Below are 22,443 nucleotides of genomic sequence, written 5' to 3'. Positions count from 1 at the left end.
AACAAGATTTTCATAGCACCTGTATCTTACTGTGCTGGTACATATGACAGTAGACTTGATTTGAATTGATTTACAAGGATGTACTGGGACTAAGTGATAAGAAATATCATGAAAGATTAAACTGGTTAGGATGTTTTTCCCAAGAAAGCAAAGACATGAGAGAGGCTGCATAGAATCGGAGGTGGGATGTGGTTGAATTTAGGTTAGATGGAGAGGAAACGGCCTCAGTATTTACAGGACTTTGCTTTCTGAGGGGTGAAGTTATTGGGATTGCAGCCACAAGGTGTTGTGATGGAAATCTGTGAATGCCCTGCTGCTTTTAACCATAAAATATCTTTCAAATAATTTTGTGTAGGAAGGAATTGCAGGTTCTGGCTATACACCAAAGACAGACACAAAATACTGGAGTAACTCAGCGGGGACAGGCAGCATCTCTGGAGAGGAGGAATGGCTGACGTTTCTAGTCGAGACTCTTCTTCAGACTGAGAATTAGGGGAGCGAGAGACTAGAGATATGGAAGGATAAGGCGTGTAAACGACAGATCAAAGCAGACGATGTTAAAGAAATGTACAATGGTACATTGTTAGCTGAGGGGAAGGTGACAAAGGAGGCATACAACCAGTAAAATTAATCAGAAGGGCAGTGAAATTAGTCAGAGAACTAGGTTGGGGAGGGACGGAGACAGAAGGAAAGTGAAGTCCCTGTCCCACTTTCCCGAGTTACTCACAAATTCTCCCGAGTTTTCTCCTTGATTCAAGCTCGGAGAATTACGGTAATAGCCAGCCGTAGGCACTCGGGGCTATTTTTTTTACTCGTGGACATTTTTCAACATGCTGAAAAAAAGTCCTGGCTTACCTGATGCCCCGATTACCCATGGCTGGCATTGCGAGCCACTACAAAATATCCACGGACGCTTAGACGCTTACGGACTCGCTACGGATATTCTCCGAGTTTGAAGCAAGGGGAAATCTCGGGAGAATTCGTGAGTAACTCAGGAAAGTGGGACAGGGATTTAAGGGTTATTTGACGTTAGAGAAATCAATATTCAAATAATTTCTTCAGGTTTTGTAGCTGGCAACCAGCTAAGTTTATATGTTAGCTGCTCGTTGCCTGGAGGAGCATTCAACATTCAGTAGAGGACCAGGTTATGAAGAAGGGAGTATTGCTGGAGAGAGATCCCTCAGGGAGCTAACGGTGAGGAAGAAAGACATTGTCCTTGGGGCTAGAGATGATACAAGGTGGAAGGCAAGAGTCAAGGATGGAGGTGGTAGTTACAGGGTGATGGGGCTGCAGAAAATGGCAAGGGGGGAGCGATCACTGCACACGTCTTGTGTGGGATCTCAGAGGTTTGAAGATGTTGGTCACAAGAGTAATCATTTTTGGTGGCAGACCTGTAAATTTAGAGGAACTTGCTGTTAGTGGGATGGGCAGCACTCAGGTAGAGTACAGGTAGTTCTCAAGATGGGGTTCAAGCAAATAATAAACAATCATAGAATATATTGCAGAAATTATCAGATTAATCTTGTTGGATGTAGACCCATATGGTTCTTCTTTGGATCCATTAGGCACTGACCTGTTGGACTGGCCCTTTTGTTACTTGCTGGATTTCTCAAAGCCTAGAAATTCTGCTATCACGAGGTACCGTAAAAGGAATTTGTTTTAAAATGGAAGCACTGTATTTCCTTTCGGGGCTTTATCCCGTGACCCTCTTCCAAGGTGAGGACTGGTTGGCCGCTCCTTCAGCCGTTTAATTTAATAGGAAGGGAGCAGATTTTATGCAAATCGGATTCCGGTTTTTGTCTAATTTCAAGTTCTCAGCCAATCACGACCCGTCCAAAGATGAGGGTTAATATTTACCCCCAATACTTCCCGTTGAAGAATCCAATACCATAAATTCATAAATTCATGCTCTAAGTAAGGTGCAGAATTAGGCCATTTGGCCCATCAGGTCTACGCCGTTATTCAATCATGGCTGATCTATCTTTAACCAGGGGCCATAAGTGCACGATAGTAATTAATAATTCCAAAAGGAAAATAAGAATAGGTGTCTTTTTATTTGAGGAAAAGGTTGGCAAGTGGAATGCACTGTTTTTGGGAGCGTTTAAGACAGAGATCTTGGATGCATTCAGAATGAAACGAGATAGAGAGAGGGAATAGAAATATATTGTGAACATCTGAGATGAGGTAGATGGAATGGGAGTAGATTTGTATGGAGTATAAACCACCATCACGGGTTACCTGGGCAAATGGCCACGTAGTGCTGTATATTCATGTAATTCGGTACAAGTAAGAAGCAATATTGGATCAATCCTTAAAATTACAAGTAATTGAAAGATTTTTTCTCTTTGTCACTAAGTTCACTGGAACAATCGGGGTCTCCAGAAACACAATTGCTCGTGTCATTTAATCCTTCATTCTCGGAATGCTTTTCTGCCTTTTGGATGCATTTCAGCCGAGCCTGGGCTCTCTCCTGCTCTTGTTTTAGTTCCAAATACGCAAAGGAAAAGGCATGGAAAATAGAGGTTGCGGGAAACGCCATTATGAGGATCCCGCTGAGGATGCTGCTCAGAGCCACTACCCGACCCGGTATACTCTGAGGCACCATGTCACCGTATCCGACCGTCGTCATGGAAATGATGGCCCACCAATAGGAGGCCGGGATGCTGCTGAAGCCTCCTCCTTTCTCCACCTTATTCTCCGCAAGGTACACGAGAGGCGCAAACAGCGTGACGGACACGCAGAGGAAGAGAAGGAGGAGTCCAAACTCACGGATGCTGCGCCGAACGGTAAGGCCCAACGTCTGAAGTCCCAAGGAATGCCTGGCCAGGCGCATGACGTACAAAATCCTCAAGGCCCGCAATATTCGCAGCACCAGCCCCAGTTTTTCCAAATAGATGTTGCTTCCTGAAGATTTGTAACCGTCTCCAGGTCCTTTGTCGACCAGGAGCGACACGTAATACGGAAGAATTGCCAATATGTCGATGATGTTCAAGGGGCCCCGCAGAAACTGCCACTTGCTTCGAGCCTGAATAAAACGTAACACAAACTCCAGGGAAAACCAGGCTACGCAGATGGTTTCTATTATAAACATGTTATAGCACCTCTGGGAACATTTATCCTGTGGACAAAATGCAAAACATAAATAAATACACTGCATTAGTAAAAGAAAATGCATTATTTAAATGAATCTAATTAGCAGTTCATAGATTATGAACTATTAATTCAAGGATTTGCTCCTTTTTGACTTATTATCTGACAAATGTTTTAATCTTTTATTTATCTTTAATATTACTGATTAAGACTTCCATTATTAATATTCAGAGGAGAGTGGGAAAAACTCAGTTCATTAAAAACTGGAAGCTGTCAACTTAACTCAAGTCCTGTAATATTATTCTTGCTAATAAATCAAAGACTTGTGTTCAGAGAACCAAGCACGTAGCCTATGCTAAAACTTCAGCACAATTTTAAGGAAATGTGACATGTACTGCCTTTTGGAAGAAGCATTAAACCAAGATCTTGCCTGTTATGTTGGGTGAATATCAAAGAGTTTGTGTTTGAAGTTCAGCGATGAGTTTTCTTGGCATTTGCATTTCTGATTACTCTTCAGATGTAAAGGAAGTTACCAAACCACAGAGTGTGCAGTGTCTGGGAAAGACTATGTTCAGTGATGATATTCTGCCTTTCACATTCAGGAGTGTATCCCAGAGGTAGCTGTGTCTATAGCTATGTTATTCCGACACAACTATAACACTGGCATCTCCAAACCAGGACTTACTTCAAACGGTCCTGTCAACAAAAGGCAGCATGAATCCAATCCACTCAATTCCCACCAACCAGTCTATTTGTCATGTGTAGGAAGGAACTGCAGATGCTGGTTTAAACCAAAGACAGACATAAAAAGCTGGAGTAACTCAGCAGACTAGAGAGCATCTCTGGAAAAAAGGAATAGATGATGTTTCGGGCTGAACACCTTCTTCAGAGTCTGAAGAAGGGTCTCGACCCGGCATGTCACCTAGTCTAGTCTTCATCACTGGTGAAGAGATGGAGGTGCAGTCAGCAATGAGTGGCAAAATAGTGCAGTCAGGAGATCTGCCCCCTCAAAGGTCATTGACTCACATTCAATCTGATCTCTGCTGCTGTCTGTGTTGAGTTTGCACATTCCCCCTGTAATTCTGTGGGTTTCCTCCCACATCCCAAAGACATAAAGTTGGTAGTTGAATTAGCCACTGTAAATTGCCCCAAAAGCGCAGGTGAGTGAGCGATTCTAGAGCGAATAGATGGGAATGTGGGGTGTATAAAACTGGGATGTGTAATGGCTGTTCTTTGTTTGATGTGGACTTAATAGACCAAAGGATTTGTATCTATTCTTATTCAGTGGCATTGACTTACCAATTACTGGCTTGCTTTGATCCTACTAGCATTACTTAGTTTCAAATCGATTAGTCGAACATGCTCCAGAGCTAATATCCAATAATAGGTTGACATGAAGGCAGCAGTTGGCCAAAGACAATGCAAAATGAGTTCCTTAGGGCATTGCCCTGGGATTAATACTTCAGCTTTTATCTAGACCTGTTCATAGATTACTGTGAAGATATTAGCTAATAGAAGGCAAAGTCTTAAATGTTGCCCTATCACTTCACATATATCCTGATGGAGGTATTAGATATCTTAAAAACAAAGGAAATTTAATGAACTATTAATTGGAAGGACATATCCATTAAAATAACAGCAGGCCTGGATAGAGTGGACATGGAGAGGGTGCTTCCACTAATGGGAGAGTCTATGATGAGAGGGCATAGTCCAAAAATAAAAGAACATACCTTTCGAAAGGAGATGAGGAGAAATGTATTTAGTCAGAGGGTGTGAATCTGTGGAATTCATTGTCATAAAAGGCTGTGGAGCCCGTCATTTGGATATTTTTTAAGGGGCGATTGACTGGTTCTTGATTAGTAAGGGTGTCAAATTTTATGGGGAGAAGCCAGTAGAATGGGGTTGAGAGGGAAAAATAGATCAGCCCAAGATGGAATGGTGCAGTGGACTCAAAGGGCCAAATGGCCTAATTCCGCTCCTATGATTTATGAACCTATTATAAGAATGTGTCATACATTCACTGGCTAACATTGGCTTCATTCTTTTTTGCTCCAACTTTTAGCTTTGTTGATGCAGTGAAAAGATGACAAAAGTCTGACTACACTGCAGCATATCTGTTATCTGACCCTTCATTGAGTTTAATAAATCTAAATTGATATTTTACATTAATCTAGCATGGGAATTGTTTAACTTGCACTGGAATACACAAAGCAAGAAAAGTGTATCCATCCTGATTGTGCAGTAATCCACATGACGTTGTTAACTTATTTAATAGTTAAAGAAAAATCTAACAATGAATTCCATTAATCTCAATCTAACCATTCTAACCAATAAACAATTTATACGGATGAGTGAAAAATATTCTAGAAATATGAAAAACAGAAAATCCAACCCAAAGAAGAGGAAGAGGAATTTGCTGTGAGGCATCTAATTTATAAACTAGTGCTCTGCTGGAGGAGCTTTGAACGCCAAGCAACATCTGTGAGGGGAAAGGAATTGTCGACATTTCAATTTCAGCACACTGAAATGCTGACTATTCCTCCCCTCCCTTCCTTACAAAAGCCTCTCAATCTGCTGAGTTCCTCTGGCAGATTGTTTGATGCTCCAGATACCAGCAGCAACAGTCTGTTGCAGATCTACTAATTTTCACATTTTGCTAACCCAATTTTACCGTACAATATCTTTCCAATTAACCACATTTAGTTTGGGTTAGAGATACAGCATGGAATCAGTTCCTCTGGCCCACCGAGTCCACACTGATCATCACTCACCCATTCACACTAGTTCTAGGTCATCCTACTTTCACATCCACTCCCTTAACCCCAGGGGCAATTTACAGAGACCAATTAACCTACAAACCCGCATGATTTTATTTTTTGAGGTACAGCGCGGAAACAGGCCCTTCAGCCCACCAAGTCCGCACTGATCAGCGATTCCCGCCCACTAACACACTATCCTACACACACGTGGGACAATTTACAATTATACCAAGCTAATAAGGGAGTTCGGTATTCCGACTGTGCATGCCTAGGTCATGGGTCACTCGGCGGCTGTGCTGCCACATGGGTGCAGACCTGTGTGTCATCCGTGGTCGGATCGGGCCTGGGTCTCCGGCGCTGTTGAGTTACTGCTGTCCCTGTCCCCTCCTGGGAGTCCCGTCCCTGTCTGGGGGGGGGGGGGGGGGGGGGGGGGGCGGATGTCGAGGGTGGCCCTGGGGGCTGCGGGGGCGCCGGCCAGTTGTGGTGGCGGCCTGGGCTTGCAGTCGGCGCGGAGAACAAGTGCTAGCTCCACTGCTCCGGGCCAGTCCAGGGCTGTTGGTTAACCTAGCGGGACAGGCAGATTTCAGCTGGAGTTGGTGCTTCTTCTCCGCGCTGGCTGTGGGCCTGGGCCACCACTGTGGCGGGCTGGTGTCCCGTCGGTCCAGGGCTGTCAGTTGGCCTGGCGGGACGGGCGAAGTTGGGCCGGAGTTGGCACTTCTTCTCCATGCTGGCTGTGGGCCCAGACCGCCGTTGTGGCGACCGGTGTCCCGTCAGTCCGGGTTCGCCCCGGGTGTTTCTGCCCGCCCCCAGAAGCGGTTGGGGCGCTCCAGGACACACACACACACACACACACGGTCCAGTGGCGGTTCGGCAGTGCTTGTGGCGCTGGCCTGGGTTCGATCCTGGCTGCGGATGGGGCGCGGGTCTGTGTGCATGCGGCGGCACGGTTGCCGGGGATGTTTATCACTAGTGACCTTTGACAAATCCCATGATTCCTTGCATTTTTGGAATACCGAACTCGCTTATTAATCTACAAACCTGTATGTTTTTGGAGTGTGGGAGGAAACTGAAGATCTCTGAGAAAACCCATGCGGTCACGGGGAGAACGTACAAACTCCATACAGACAGCACCTATAGTCGGGATTGAACCCGGGTCTCCGGTGCTGCAAGTGGTGGAAGGCAACAACTACTGCTGCGCCTCCATGCCGCCCATTTGGGATGTGGGAGGAAACTAGAGCACCCGGAGGAAACCCATGCGGTGACAGGAACAACAGGCAAACTCCACACAGATAGACCCCGAGATCAGGATTGAACCCAAGTCCCTGCCGCCATGAGGCAGCAGCTCAACCAGCTCCACCAATGTGCCGTCAGCTACGATGGTGCAGGATGAAACAATGCTGATGTTTTGTGGGGATTATAATGACTGATTGGCCTCCATGGAGTAAAAGCAATTGAAATCAAAGTCATGTCAAAAATCGATGTTGATTTTCAACTTTCGAACTGGTGATAGTTAGACTTTCACATGGCATGCCTCATTAACATTGAGTAAAAATAATTACTGTGGTTCAAGCTGTATCTGCAAAAGAGATACTTTGGACTCTGCATCTGCACTCAGTAAGGACCTCAACAATAATAAATAGCTTGTATTAAAATCACTTTTGCGGGCCATTGTATAAAATGAGAAGACTGTCTACATACAGCATACATATGGATGTTAAGTGAATTTATTTCCTCAGTTTAAATAACTCATCAGTGCTATTTTATTTATACTGTGCATGCAGTGCAGAGTACTTAATGATTAAACTTGTCAGCCGTATTGTACAACAGATGTATTGGGAGTCTGAGTTGGCACACTGTCAACATGACATATTAGTTGCTCATTGAAAGGCAATGCCTTGCTGTGAATGACATATCTCGAGAGATTAATCCCATTATCTGGATCATTTGGACTGCTGTTTATTCATATAAACTGAATGCTGAATATACTGACGGAACATAAAGAAAAATTATTGAATATATCAGCTGCCTGAGAATTTGAGGCATGTTGAAAGAGACATCTGTATCTCAGATGTGATTATGTGCTGCAGGCTGAACGCTTTTCTCACAGTTTATTAAATTTATCTTTTCAGCAATAGAGGCATTTGCTAGAAATTCAAATGCTGATGTTTCATCCGTTCACCCAGCTGGAAACCTTGTGAAATGTTGTTTTATTGTGAAACAAAAAAGGCACTTCAGTGAGATGTGGCGATGCCTGCGCATACCTCAGATTTGAAATTAGCATTTAGAACTCAATGTATGAAGAACTTTTCAATAGAATTGTGACAATGTTGTCGCAGAAGAATCTAAACGTATAATCAATTGGTGGGTTTAAAAGTCAGATGAATATGTACCTGGTAAGTAACGTTAATAAAGCACATAAAGACCAGATGGGAGCATAGATTTAAAATAAATAAAGTAGGGACAACACAAAATATGGTTTAAGTGGATCAATGACCTAAATAATTTTGAAGATAAAGACTAAAATACTGGAGTAACGCAGTGAGACAGGGAACATCTCTGGAGAGAAGGAATGGTTGACGTTTTGAGTCGAGACCCTTCTTCAGAAGAAGTCTCCAATCTTCTTCAGAAGATGTCTCCAGGATTTCCATTCGCAAACTGTGACCACAAGTAATGGATTCTATTTTTATTTTTTTCCAACCAGTGACTCAACGTGTGAAGACGGGTTTCGACCTGAAACATTGCCTATTTCCTTCGCTCCATGGGTGCTGCCTCACCTCCATGGATGCTGCCTCACCAGAAGATGGGTCTCGACCGGGAACGTCAACCATTCCTTCTCTCCAGAGGTGTTACCTGTCCCGCTGAGTTACACCAGCTTTTTGTGCCCTTTTTCTTATACTGTAGTTTCCTCCAGCCGGAATACCCATGAGATCTCCACAGTTCTCCAGTTCTGGAGATAGACATAAAATGCTGGAATAACTCAGGCAGCATCTCAGACTGAAGAGCGGTCTCCGCCTGAAATATCACCCATTCCTTCTCTCCAGAGAGGCTGCCTGTGCCGCTGAGCTACTCCAGCATTTTGTGTCTATCTTTGGTATAAACCAGCATCTGCAGTTCTTTTCCTACACCTAAATAATTTTGTTCCTTTGACTTTTGCGATGAGATTTAGTGTAATTGTAAAATAACCTCATTCCGAATTTTTATCTTGCTTTCAATTTGTCTGCCACGCTTTAGTGAAAGCAGCTTTCATGCTGTCTGCTCTGTGCTTCTGTCGTAGTCTAATGGGCCACATGCTACTTCTTGCTCCCAGAGCTTATTTATTTTGTAGTCAAATCAAAGGCAACAGGATTTCCAATCGCATACTGTGACTACAAGTAATGGATTCTATGCTTTTGTTTTTTCAACCAGTGACTGCTCGCAAAGGATAGTCTTTAATTAAAAACCCTCAGCCCAATAGTTAACTATCCTGAAGCAACATACACAAAGCCTTGTGCAATCAGAATGTTAATCGTATATTTGATAAAATGGGTTTTGCCTGACAAAAGAAATACAACACTACAAGTACATAAAGCAAGTGTGTATTTGCTATTAACCTGTTCAGTGCCACCCCCGAGCATACTCGGGTCATGGTCAATAATGAAAAGAAAATTGGCAATGAACAGTTTAAGAGAAAGTGATTTTTGAAAGTTGAACTCATTCAATAGAATTTTATTTCCCCACGTACCTAGGTACAGTGAAATTATTTGATTTTGTGCGCAACACACAAAATACGCAAAGAGTTTTCAGGTATCTGGCGCTGACAAAGTTATAAAAGTGCTCAGAGTCTCCACGGTCCCTCTGGTCTCGGCACCTGCCCCCCTCTCTCCCACCGGGTGCTTCTTTATTATCAGCAGCCCCCTGCTGTCAGGTCCCTCGTTCTTGGCAACTGCCCCCCCCCTCCCATTTCTTTGTTTGTGTAATAAACTAAAAATGGGAAGATGTTTTTTTTTTAATCGCAACTTTGTGACTTTGATCTTTGAATATGTTGAACAGTTACCTATTGCAGCTTATAAAAATGATGTGCATTGGTTTATCATTGGCTTGTCTTACACAGTGGAACCTGTGCTATGTCTAGTGAAAGCATTTCAAGTCAGCTATGCTGTGGCACTTTGCTGAACAAAAGCAGTACAGATGATTTAGTGCATCGGCAATACAGGTGTGAGGAAAGGTGAAAGCTGATCAGTACGAGTGTCAGAGGTTATGGGGAAAATGCGATTAGGAGGGAGAGATAGATCAGCCATGATTGAATGGCGGAGTAGACTTCATGGGCCGAATGGCCTAATTCTACTCTTATCACATGAATTTATGAACTGATGAAAGAGGTTGAATGATCTTTTCTTGGAAGATCTTTTTTTTGAGATGACCCAATGGAAGCAAGAAGGATTTAATTAAATACATTCAGGTTATTATCAGGAGACATGATAATAATTAGGACGCTTGGACTGGGAGGAGAAATCAATTGGAAAGATTTCATCTGGAAAGTAGTAGAGTTATAGCCTAATGGAAGGCTACAGTAGTAGAAATATAATGATTTAATGAAAATAAGTTATATTTAAATAATCCTTTTAACGCAATAAAAAGATTATGAAAGTAATTTTCAAACTGAATTTAACACCAAATCCCTTTAGGATAATAATAGACAGCTGGGGTGGCTTTCATGAAACAACCAAATAAGAAACTGATGGTAGATGGGTCCAGTTGGTGGAAGAGGTGGGATGGGGGAGGAAAGTGTGTGTGCATTGGGGGGGGGGAAGCCTAGGAACAGACAGCAAAAGGCATGTTCAAGATGGAGCAATGGAGATTAGGAATCCTGGAATAATACAAACAGAGGTGATAACAGGGAAATGGACAATTGAGTCCATTAAGGCATTTGGCCATTTTTAAATCAAGGCATTGGTGGACCAGGAATTAAAGTAAGTCAGTGGGAAAATTAAAAGGAGTTGTGTTTGCAGAATGGAGCTGAGCAGCGGTTGGCAAGGCTCGATGTCAAATGGATTGATCTGGCCTCATAACCTTTCATGTTCCAAAAAATCATCGTTGGCAAGAATAACGTGCATCATACGATAACATGGAAGTGAATGTCAAAAATTAATTGTTTTTCCAACAATTTTTTTCTTCACATACTGCCAACTGTCGCAACAGGTACTAGACTCTTATATAAGCCTTTTCGGGTGTGACCAGTGACGGAAAAGCTCGTATTTGTGGAGCCTTCCATGACAAAAAATTGTGCACGGTCAAAATATTGTTCTGAAAAGTTATTATGGGTATTGTAGGGAATGTGGTGGCTACTTTACACACACCATCGCTCCAACAAACGTCAATGGAATAAATGACCAGATAATCTGCTAAGGGTGATTGATTGAGGGATGATTGTTGGTCATGGTATCACAGCCATTCTTCTTCAAATACCACTGTAAAAGCTACTACATTTATCTGATTTAGATGAGACTTGGCCAAAATAGATCTTTGCCAAAAATGACAAAATTACATTAAATTATTATCTCTAGGTTTATGTAATGAAGTGGAACCCGTCGGGAATGAGAGAGGAGTGGGTGGCACCGAGAACAAAGATGGATCTAGCTGTGGTGGGGGCTACCGAGAATGAAGATGGGCTAACATGACTCTAATGAGTACCTTTGTAACTTTGTTTTTGCCAGAATGTGGTGACTCTTTGAGTGCGTTGTGCATTGTATGAAAACAAAGAATTTCACTGTACCTAGAAACATGCGACAATAAAGTAAGAATTATTGAATCATTGAATTTGAAGTTCCTTGCCTTTGACATGGACCAAGATTGCCAGGACCGTGTTCTTGCCACCTGTGTTCTCATTTGATGTTAAAATTGTCTACATACAGATGAATACATACAGGCAAATAGAAATTTTAAACCTGACATTTCTAATATTATAAAATAATTGGCTTGTTTGTCAGCAATTTTTGATGCCTATGAAAATAGGCATCAAAAATCAATGGTTGGTGTTCAGATTTTGCATGTGTTTGAGTCACCAAAATTAATTGGATTGTGATCTGTTTTGCATTTCAAAAATAGAAATGAAATCAGATCTGCATCTACTAAATGTTTTCACCATTAAAAAAGCTTCACTAATTAAAACATTTTCAATACTTGGATAAAAGTAAATAAGAATTAACTTTAACAGAAACATTACCCTAAAGAGTTTATGTTGTATTAAAGCAAAATCATATCAAGCTGAAAAATACAATTGCCAAAACAAATACATTTAGATTGTACATGGCATATGATATTAGCTTGGGGTGTGAGATTGCAACCTTCGTGTGGTACACACTTTTTCGGCGAAAGCAATCAACCTGGCGTGCACAAACAGAAGATCAAACATAACAAGTTGTCTTACAACTTTAGGCTGTGCACGCCATAAGCAAGAAGAAGATATTAGCTTGATGAGTTACTCAAGTCTATATATATTTGATAGACACAAAATGCTGGAGTACCTCAGCAGGACAGGCAACATCTCTGGACAGAAGGAATGGGTGAAGAGTTACTCAAGCATTTTGTGTCTATTTTTGGTTTAAACCGGCATCTGCAGTTCCTTCATACTTATCTATATATATTTGGATTGATTACCAAAATATTGTCCAACCAATATGGGTTGGATTGTTAGATTTTTGCTAGGATTGTTAGATTTTTGCTCCCTCACAAAGAAGGGTATAAGCTAATTATCACCAAAGTTCCCATTTTTTTAGATTAACTTGAATCAACTCTGAATGAAAATTGGCAGCTTTTTTTCATAGAACTGGGTCAATTGTGTCAAGGGAAAATAACATTTGGTGTTAATAGTTCAAAATGAAATTTGTTTGAACAATCATGACTACATTTCCATTGCAAGTTTAGGCATTGATAAATCTCTCTCCATTTTAATATGATGGGCTCTGATCTGACAAAGTTGGAACACAGTAGGACACAGATGTGATCAAGGGTAAAAATCTTAAAGTCTATCTGTTTGGGCCAGAATTCAGAAACCAAATTCTTACATACAAAACTTTAATGAAAGTTTCATATTTATTCACATTAATCTATGTTAACTTGAAGTTCTCTTACTTTACCAATTTCTATTTAATATACGGCAAAGTTTGGTTTGAGTTCTGCCTAAACATTTCCCTCTTCTAATGTACAGCAATTATCTTGAAATGTCAAAATCTTGTTTGGTATCTTCACATTAAAGCACATAAAGTTATTATAAATGCCCTTATTTGCAAAGCTTTCTCTCTCAACAACTAATTTTGTTCTGTTGAAACATTTACAATCTTCGAAATAATAAGAAAGGAGGAGAAAACAGACATCGTACATTTGTAATTTGTATTTGTAATGACTGCACATTGCAGAGTGTTTGTAATGTGCTGTCACTATTGTGATGAAGCATAAGTGTAAGATGGAAGTGACGGAGGAAAGGACGCACGCATTCACCCCATAACATGAGAACCTAAACCAGAACAGCACAGGTAACAGGCCCTCTGGCCAACATTGTCCGTGCTGAAATGTGACGGAAGCTAAACTAATCTCGTTTACCTGCATGTGATCCATATCCCTCCATTCCCAGCATATCCACATACCTATCCAAAATCCTCTGAAATGCCATCATCATATCCACCTCCACTACCAGCCCTGGCAGCGTGTTCCAGGCATCCATCAATCTGTGTAAAAAAATTGCTCTGCACATCTCCTTTAAACTTTGCCCCTCTCACCTTAATGCTTTGCCTCAAGGATTTGACCTTTTCCACCCTGGACAAAAGGTTCTGATTGTCCAACCTATTTATGCCTCTCATCATTTTATATACTTCTATCAGGTCTCCCCTCAACCTGTCATTCCACAGAAACAATTCAAGTGTGCCCAGACACTCCTTATACCTAATACATTTAGCTAACACATAATACTATTGCATAATACATGCAACTGTCCCTAGAAACCCAACAACTTAAATTCCTGTACATCTCTTATACAAAAAAATGAGGTACACAGCTATATAAACAGCATTGAAATTGAGTGCCTGACAAGAGTGCATTTTCTCATTTCTCATCAGGTCTACGCAGGTTCTCAGAGCAATGCCATCAGTCTAATTGCCCCACATATTTATCATTAATTGATTCTCTCTTCTGCATGTCCGTGAACACCTTACTCCTCTCCTTGCCTACATTTGAGGCGGTGGGGTGGGGTGTGGAATTTACAGTGAAACTTCATACAACAAGTAAACACATCTTTTGGATTCTGAAGAAACCAGGATTCCCCGAGAGAATCCCCTTGGGACAACATGCAAACTCCACAAAGACAGCACTGGACATCAGACGTAAACCTGATTACTGGAGCTGTGGCGCAGTCACAGTACCTGCTAACACTACTGCACAACACAACAGGGTGACTCATGGTGTAACATTTTCTCAGAACTGAAGTGCAACCTACATTTGATGCACAGGACTCTGGAGTAGTACTTGTAACAAAAGCATTTTTTCACACAAGGCAAGGATTCATATTAAAGCAATTGGTATTACAAACGTGCATAGAAATGTGATCTCATTCTCCTTTAGTGCACTAAACGCGTGCTGGATATAACCTGTACAGCTTGCAAAGCTTGAGGATGATCTAGGGACCAGTAATTGCAGGAACAACTTGCAACATGAACTCTGTGATCAAAGCACCACATTAATTCTCTGCAATGCCAATCATAAAGCCCTCAAATGGGGAGATGCCAAGATCAATAAGAGGGTGGAGAGGCTGGATGGATTTAAGAGAGAGTTAGGTAGAGCTCTAGGGGCTAGTGGAGTCAAGGGATATGGGGAGAAGGCAGGCATGAGTTATTGATAGGGGACGATCAGCCATGATGACAAGGAATGGCGGCGCTGGCTCGAAGGCCTGCACCTATTTTCTATGTTTTCTATGTTTCTATGCCTTTTAATTCTGTGTCATTCACAGACTCTGGGCTCTGTGTTTTAAGAATTTTGAGCTAGCATCAAATGATAGGTTTCCTCCACAAATACTGACTTCTATCAACCGCGGAGGAAATGTGTGGGTGCCCAATATATATAGAACATAGTTCATAGACCAGTAGAGTGGGCCCTTCACCCCACAAAGTTGTATCAAACATGATGCCAGGTTAAACTAATCTCCTTTGCCTGCATATGATCTACATTCCTCCATTTCCTGCATATCCATGTGCCTCACCTAAAACCTCTTAAATAACATCATAGTATCTGCTTCCACCACCACCCTTGCCAGCTGGCATCATTAACCTTGTGACCTATACAAGGCAAACAGTAGCCCATGTGAAACATGCACACACACACACACCCTCACACACACACACTCACACTGACACACACGCACACATACACTGACATAGGCACACACATTTAGGTCAATTTCAGATTGCTGCTATACAAAGGGAAAACAATCCAACATCCAACTGTTATGCACCATTTGCATATACAAAATGTGTGCCAATGAGCCAATTTTTTAGGCATTGAAACATAGAAAAATAGATGCAGGAATAGGCTTTTCGACTCTTTGAGCCATTCAATATAATCATGGCTGATCAGCTAAAATCAGTGCCCCGTTCCTGCTTTTTCCCAATATCCCTTGATTCCTTTAGCCCTAGGACCTAAATCTAACTCTTTTGAAACCATTAGGGTGAATTGGCATCCATTGCCTTCTGTAGCAGAGAATTCCACAGATTCACAACTCTCTGGGTGAAAAATGTTTTCCTCATCTCAGTCCTGAATGGCCTCCCTTATTCTTAAACTGTGACCCCTGGTTCTGGACTCCCTCAACATTGGGAACATTTTTCCTGCATCTAGCCTGTCCAATCCTTTAAGAATTTTATTTTGTTTCTATATGATCCCTTCTCATACATCTAAATTCCAGTGAATACAAGCCCAGTCGATCCATTCTTTCATCATATGTCAGTCCCGCCATCCCAGGAATTAACCTGGTGAACCTACGCTGCACTCCCTCAATAGCAATAATGTCCTTCCTCAAATTAGGAGACCAAAATTTCACACAATACTCCACATGCAGTCTCATCGGGGGCCTGTACAATTGCAGTATGACCTCCTTGCTCCTAAACTCAAATCCTCACGCAATGAAGGCCAACATGCCATTAGCTTTCTGCACTGCCTGCTGTACCTACAAACTTACTTTCAGTGACTGATGTACAAGCACACCCTCGTCTCGTGGCACCTCCCCATTTCCTAATCTGACACCATTTAGATAATAATCTGCCTTCTTGTTCTTGCCACCAAAGAGGATAACCTCCCATTTATCCACATTATACTGCATCTGCCATGCATCTGCCCAATCACCCAACCTATCCAAGTCACCCTTCAGCCTCATAGCATCCTCATCGCAGCTCACATTGTAACCCAGTTTTGTGTCATCTGCAAACTTGTGTCATCCTCAAACTTTCCCACAGCCATGAGGCTATTAAACACAACACCAAATAAGCTCCGAACAATAACAGTCTATTATTACTATTGCACTTTATCTTTTATTTATTGTTTATATATCGTCTATGGTCTATAGACACACTGAACTTTTATCTCCCATTCTGTATTATGTTTAGATGTTCTGGTGTACTGCAGCAAGTAAGAATTGCATTGTCCTATCTGGGACACATAACAATAAAACTCTCTTGACTCTTGAACTTGGTGATGTCACATTTAATTCCTTTGTCTAAATCGTTAATATATATTGTAAATAACTGGGGTCCCAGCACCGAGCCTTACGGCACTCCACTAGTCACTGCCTGCCATTCTGAAAAGGACTAGTTAATTCCTACTCTTTACTTCCTGTCTGCCAACCAGATATTTATCCATGACAATACCCTTCCCCAATACCATGTGCTCTAATTCTGCACACTAATCTCTTGTGTGGGACCTTGTCCAAGGCTTTTTGAAAGTCCAGATACACAACATCCACTGGCTCTCTCTTATCCATTCTACTTGTCACATCCTCAAAAAATTCCAGAAGATTAGTCAAGTATGATTTCCCCTTCATAAATCCATGCTGACTTTGACCAATCCTGTCACTGCTTTCCAAATGCACTGCTGTACATCTTTAATAATCGACTCCAGCATCTTCCCCACTACCGATGTGATCAGCCGATGTAAGGCTAACCGGTCTATAATTCCCTGTTTTCTCTCTCCCTCCTTTCTTAAAAAGTGGAGTTACATTGGCTACCCTCCAGTCCACAGAAACTGATCCAAAGTCGAGAGAACATTGGAAAATTATTACCAATGCATCCACGATTTCCCGGGCCACCTCCTTGAGTACCCTGAGATGTAGACCATCAGGCCTTGGGGATTTACCTGCCTTCAGTACCAACAGTTTACCTAACACCATTTCCTGACTAATGTGGATTCCCTTCAGTTTCTCCCTCCCACTAGATCATCGGCCCCCTAGTATTTCTGGGAGATTGTTTGTATCTTCCTTAGTGAAGACAAAACCAAAGTACTTGTTTAACTTTTCTGCCATTTCCTTGTTTCCCGTTATAAATGCACCTGTCTCTGATTGCAAGGGTCCTACATTTGTCTTCACTAATCTTTTCCTTTTTACATATCTAAATAAGCTTTTAGAGTCAGAAAGCCCCATTACACTGATTAATAAGATTATATTCGGATTCATTGTGGTAGGTTTTCCTTGGTTGTCAAACATATTTCGAATCTTGAAAACTTTTGTCTCAGGCACTCTCTAAAAAAGGTCCAGATATCATTTTACTGGCATCAACTTCGCTATTGGGATCTTAGCTATGAGTATGACAATATAGTCATCTAGCGTGTTGAAAGCCATTTAATGGAAAACACGGTATTAGTGGCCCTGATGTTAAATGCTGCAAGGATATAAATTTATGAGAAGTTTCTCGCCACAGATACAACGAACTAGTGGGACTATCAAATATACGGACCGAACATTTGTGAACATTTGTGAAATTAGGGGACTTACCCGGTCTTCTTCCGACTTTAAATCTGGCATTGTACTAATGCAAAGACTAACTACCGTTATAGTGACAAATATAATGGAGACGCAGGCAAACACTTTGCCAGGAAGTCCAGACTGAGGATTCTCCACCATATCTCGGAGTTTGTTCATGAAATGACTCAACTTGCTGTGGGCGACCGGGAGGACATTGGTCTCATCATTCTCCACCTCCACTGTCTCTCCTCGCCTGATCTTGGCCACCTCTCGGGCTCTCTGAATGAGCTTCCTGCGGCAACATGCCTCAAGGTTGGCCTCATCCACGCCCCAGTACGCCAGCTCTTCTTGGAAGGAAAGGGCGCACATCTCCCTCAGAAGCCGCAGCTTCCCAGCAGATATGAAAGTGATGATCATGCGAAAAGCGCACGGGTTCCGGTCGAAGAAATACTCGTTGGACGCCTCGTCGTAATCGTCGCAGATCTGCACGACTTCTTCATAGTTGCGGCAAAACTTTAATCTCCCGAGTCTGGTCAGTGGGAACTCATCCAAAGTTAGCCAAGGCACCAAGTACTTGGTGCCCCCCACGTTGAGGATGATGTGCCGCTTCTGATCGGTGGAGCTCGCTTGACTTGCACGGCGGACCCTTGCGGACCGTCGATAGAAAGCCCCTTTGGCAGGGCAAGTCTCAACGTGTATTAAGGGAGCAATCTGATTCAAGGTACTACACGACGAGTCGCTCAGGTTACTGTAGTTGTCGCTGCCTCGGGAAATGATGGGCATGGTGGAATCAGTGCGTTGCAGGGAGCGGCAAAGACATCTGTGGACAGAGAACAGAGTTAAGACGGAGAAAGAGTGCGCCTTTACGATCATTAGTCAGGACCAAAGCGGAACACTTAGTAGCAAGAAGCATTGACTTCGTGCTTAGGACGGGACTCAATATCCTATAGCACGGTCTGATAGAGTAACAACAGGTCATCAATCTGAACCTTTAATTTGTTAGTGTTTTCAACAGTTTCTAAGTATTTCTCCGCGTTTTCATTTGGGTGATGTAAACCCTGCTTCCGTTGGCTGGAACTCCATTCATGAGTTCTCAGGAGTACGATGCAACATTGTTTTAAACCCGGTCTTAATTGATCTCATCCCTACACCAATCAGTCTAAAGAAGGGCCCCGACCTGAAACGCCTGTCTATCTCCCTCCCCAGACGCTGCCTGACCCACTGAGTTCCTCCAGGCACTTCATGTTTTACTCAAGATTCAAGCGCCTGCAGTTCCTCGTTATCTCCGTCTTAACTAAGATAAGGATTAATTTCACTTGCCGTGCCCACAACCATTTCTGTTGACGGTTTGGAGTTACTCAAAGAAGTATGCGTTTGGTAAGGAATAATCTAACTTTGTACTGTGCATCCGGCATTCATTATACTCGAGACAGACACAAAAGCTGGAGTAATTCAGCGGGACAGGCAGCATCTGTGGAGAGAAGGAATGGGTGACGTTGCGGGTCGAGACCCTTCTTCAGACCTTCTACCTTGTGTCTACCTTCGATTTAAACCAGCATCTGCAATTCTTTCCTACACCTTTCTTCTGTCTGATTCTTTATGCTGCCCGACCCCCTGAGTTACTGGGACACGCTAGAGACAGGAAACATATTCCCGATGTTGGGGGAGTCCAGAACCAGGGTACGCAGTTTAAGAATAAGGGGTAAACCATTTAGAACGGAGATGAGGGAAAACTTTTTCACCCAGAAAGTTGTGAATCTGTGGAATTCTCTGCCTCAGAAGGCAGTGAAGGTCAATTCTCTGCATACTAATTATCTCAAGAGAGAGTTAGATAAAGCTCTTGAAGATAGCGGAGTCAGGGGATATGGGGAGAAGGCAGGAACAGGGTACTGCAGCAATGATCACAGTGAACGGCAGTGCTGGCTCGAAGGGCGGAATGGCCTACTCTTGCACCCATTGTCTATTGAGTTACTCCAGCACTTTGTCTATCATTGGTATACACCAGCATCTGCAGTTCTTTGTTTCTATATTCAATATACCCACCCTGAAATGCGCGGAGGTGTGCCTAACTTGACCTCTCTGAACCCTCGGATAAAAAATCAAATGGGATTTAAATGTTAAATGTTAATTGGGCAAGTGAGGATAAAGGAGCAATATACCCATGGAAATAGTCTTCCCACTTCTCCCTGTCAAGTTGGGGCCGTATTTTCAAACTCGCCTCTCTGGTGGGTTAAAGCCAAAGTGCTGGAGAAACTCAACGGATCAGACAGCATCGGCTGGGCTATCTGTAGAATTTCGCGCGGCCCTGCTGGTGAACGGACAGGGTGGTTTAAGACATCCCGGGGCGTCCGGTACAGGGAGTGGGTAAAGACGATTCTAATCATGAATGAACAGCAAAAATATCGAACTGAAGACCACGCGGAGAAATTGACGAAACTTACCTTCACTGCGGAGACAGTTAACATCCACAGGACATTAACATCCATAGGACCATCTCTTGCATGTTCCGGGAACCGGGAGCCACAGACTCCCAAAATCAAAGTCCATTGTCAGCAAAAGCTTGCCCTGAAATCGGTCTTCAATTGCACTCGCATTCGCTTCTCTCCGGTCTCCGCGGAAAAGGATATGGTTGAAATCGCGACGCCGATACCATCTCTTTGTAGGGGGCAGTCCTGGAGGCTGTTGCGCTGTTACGCGGGTCTCCAGTTTACCGGCGTCCCCAGAAGACAGGGGGAGGTTGGGCAGGGACGGGGCTGGTCGCTCTGATCGTCGGGGAGAGAGCTTCAAATGCACTCCTTACACTTGAAGCGCACACACTTGGAGTCTGAATGCAAGGGACTGGATCAATCTAATCGACCGCTTACAGCCATGGAAGAAACTTTTGCCGAGGTATCGCACTGCTCGATAGCTTTTCCCGACGTGGCAGGGCGTTGGGACTAACTAACGGATCAGGGGCAAGAGGGCGCAGCAATCAAACGGGACCTAGCCACACGGTTCGCTTGCAAACCCCTTTCGTTGAATTTCATGCATTTTGTTCTGGAGAAAGTTCGCCAGAAGCGCGAAGAAAGCGCCGAGGCTTTGTATTGTTGCTTTCACGCAATATGCATGCCAGTGGGGTTTTTTTCCACGATGTTAAAATTCCGCCTTGATCCAGTGCTTCGTGGGCACCCCGTGTCAGCTTTAGATAGGGTACTTTGGCTGTAGATTTCACACCACACGATAGAGGAGCCCGGTGGGTGGCGCTTTTCGAACTGAACAGCGGTGCACTTGCAGATTTTCACCTGACCATTTCCATAGTTTCTTCGCACACTTAGTACGAGGAACGCAAAATAGACAGTGCATTCTCGAACTATTTGCTTCTCCCATCTTATCGTTTGTTTGGCCTGTTTCATGTGGGGGAAACAAACAAAATATTTAAGATAAATTGTGTTGGAAACGCGTGAAACACGTGGGAAAAAATACCCCCAAAACGGTCTGCAGATGCTGGAAATCTAAAATTTAAAACCCCCCCCACAGAAAACGATGAAAACAGTCAGCGGGTCAGGCCGCACCTGTGGGGTGAGAAACAGAGTTAACGTGTAGGAAGGTACTGCAGATGCAGGTTAACACCGAAGATGGACACACGATGCTGGAGAAACTTAACGGGACAGGCAGCATCTCTGGAGAGAAGGAATGGGTGACGTTACAGGTCGAGGGGGATCTGTCACCCATTCCTTCTCTCCCGAGATGCTGCCTGTCCCGCGGAGTTTCTCCATCATTTTGTATCTATCTTCGGGGTGAAGTACTTCTGCCTATCAGAGTTTGATCGTTCAAACTCCACGCATGGATGTTGTGAGCAGCAACATCGATACTGAGCATTTGCTTCAGCTCCGGGCTGGTTTAAAATCGCCCTGGGAGCACATCGAACACTCATTAACACATAGCCCGCAGCTAACAATAGACCGGTTCATTCACCAGCGTTATTTTTTTTGCATATCTTTTATTTATTTGTTCTATATCTCTCTATATCACTATCTACAGCATATCTCTCGTTTCCCTTTCGCCTGACTCTCAGTCTGAAGAAGGGTCTCGACCCAGAACGTCACCCATTGCTTCTCTCCAGAGATGCTGCCTGTCCCGCTGAGTTACTCCAGCTTTTTGTGTCCAACTTTCGGTTTAAACTAGCATCTGCAGTTCCTTCCTACACCTTCAATCAGCTGTAGAAACAAAGACCCACAGATGCTGGTTTATCTAAGCAATGATAGCCGCAAAGTACTGGAGTAACTCAGCGGGTCAGCCAGCATCTCAGGAGGGTCTGACCCGCTGAGTTACTCCTATGTTTAAGAAGGAACTGCGGATGCTGGAAAATCGAAGGTAGACAAAAATACTGAAGAAACTCAGCGGGTGAGGCAGCATCTATGGAGCGAAGGAAATAGGCAACGTTTCGGGCCGAAACCCTTCTTCAGACTCCTATATTTTGTGTCTCTTTTACTTTAAATCAGCTGATTAAGTTTGTAACAGACCCACGGATTATTTCCGCTCGGTTTGCCGTGAAACGCGTAAGTACCATGTCATTGCAGACACAAGGAACTGGAGATGCTGGTTTACAACAAAAAGTAATAAAATGCTGGAGTACTTCAGTGG

General features: G+C 43.1%; 1 protein-coding gene across 1 annotated transcript; it reads right to left on the bottom strand.

Annotated features, from left to right (window-relative positions):
• Positions 1–992: 992 nt before the first annotated feature.
• Positions 993–19,612, bottom strand: kcng4a (potassium voltage-gated channel, subfamily G, member 4a). The gene is made up of 2 exons (XM_055648927.1): positions 17,851–19,612; positions 993–3,118 (listed from the first exon to the last, which is right to left on the bottom strand). Exons 1-2 carry the CDS (start codon positions 18,691–18,693, stop codon positions 2,318–2,320), a joined length of 1,644 nt encoding a protein of 547 aa, XP_055504902.1. The 5' UTR covers positions 18,694–19,612; the 3' UTR covers positions 993–2,317.
• Positions 19,613–22,443: the final 2,831 nt, after the last annotated feature.

The sequence above is a fragment of the Leucoraja erinacea genome, chromosome 17, assembly GCF_028641065.1.
Source record: "Leucoraja erinacea ecotype New England chromosome 17, Leri_hhj_1, whole genome shotgun sequence".
In the NCBI taxonomy this organism is placed as follows: Eukaryota; Metazoa; Chordata; class Chondrichthyes; order Rajiformes; family Rajidae; genus Leucoraja; species Leucoraja erinaceus.
Note: the sequence above shows the minus strand (reverse complement) of the source record. Positions and strands in the feature narration are given on the sequence as shown.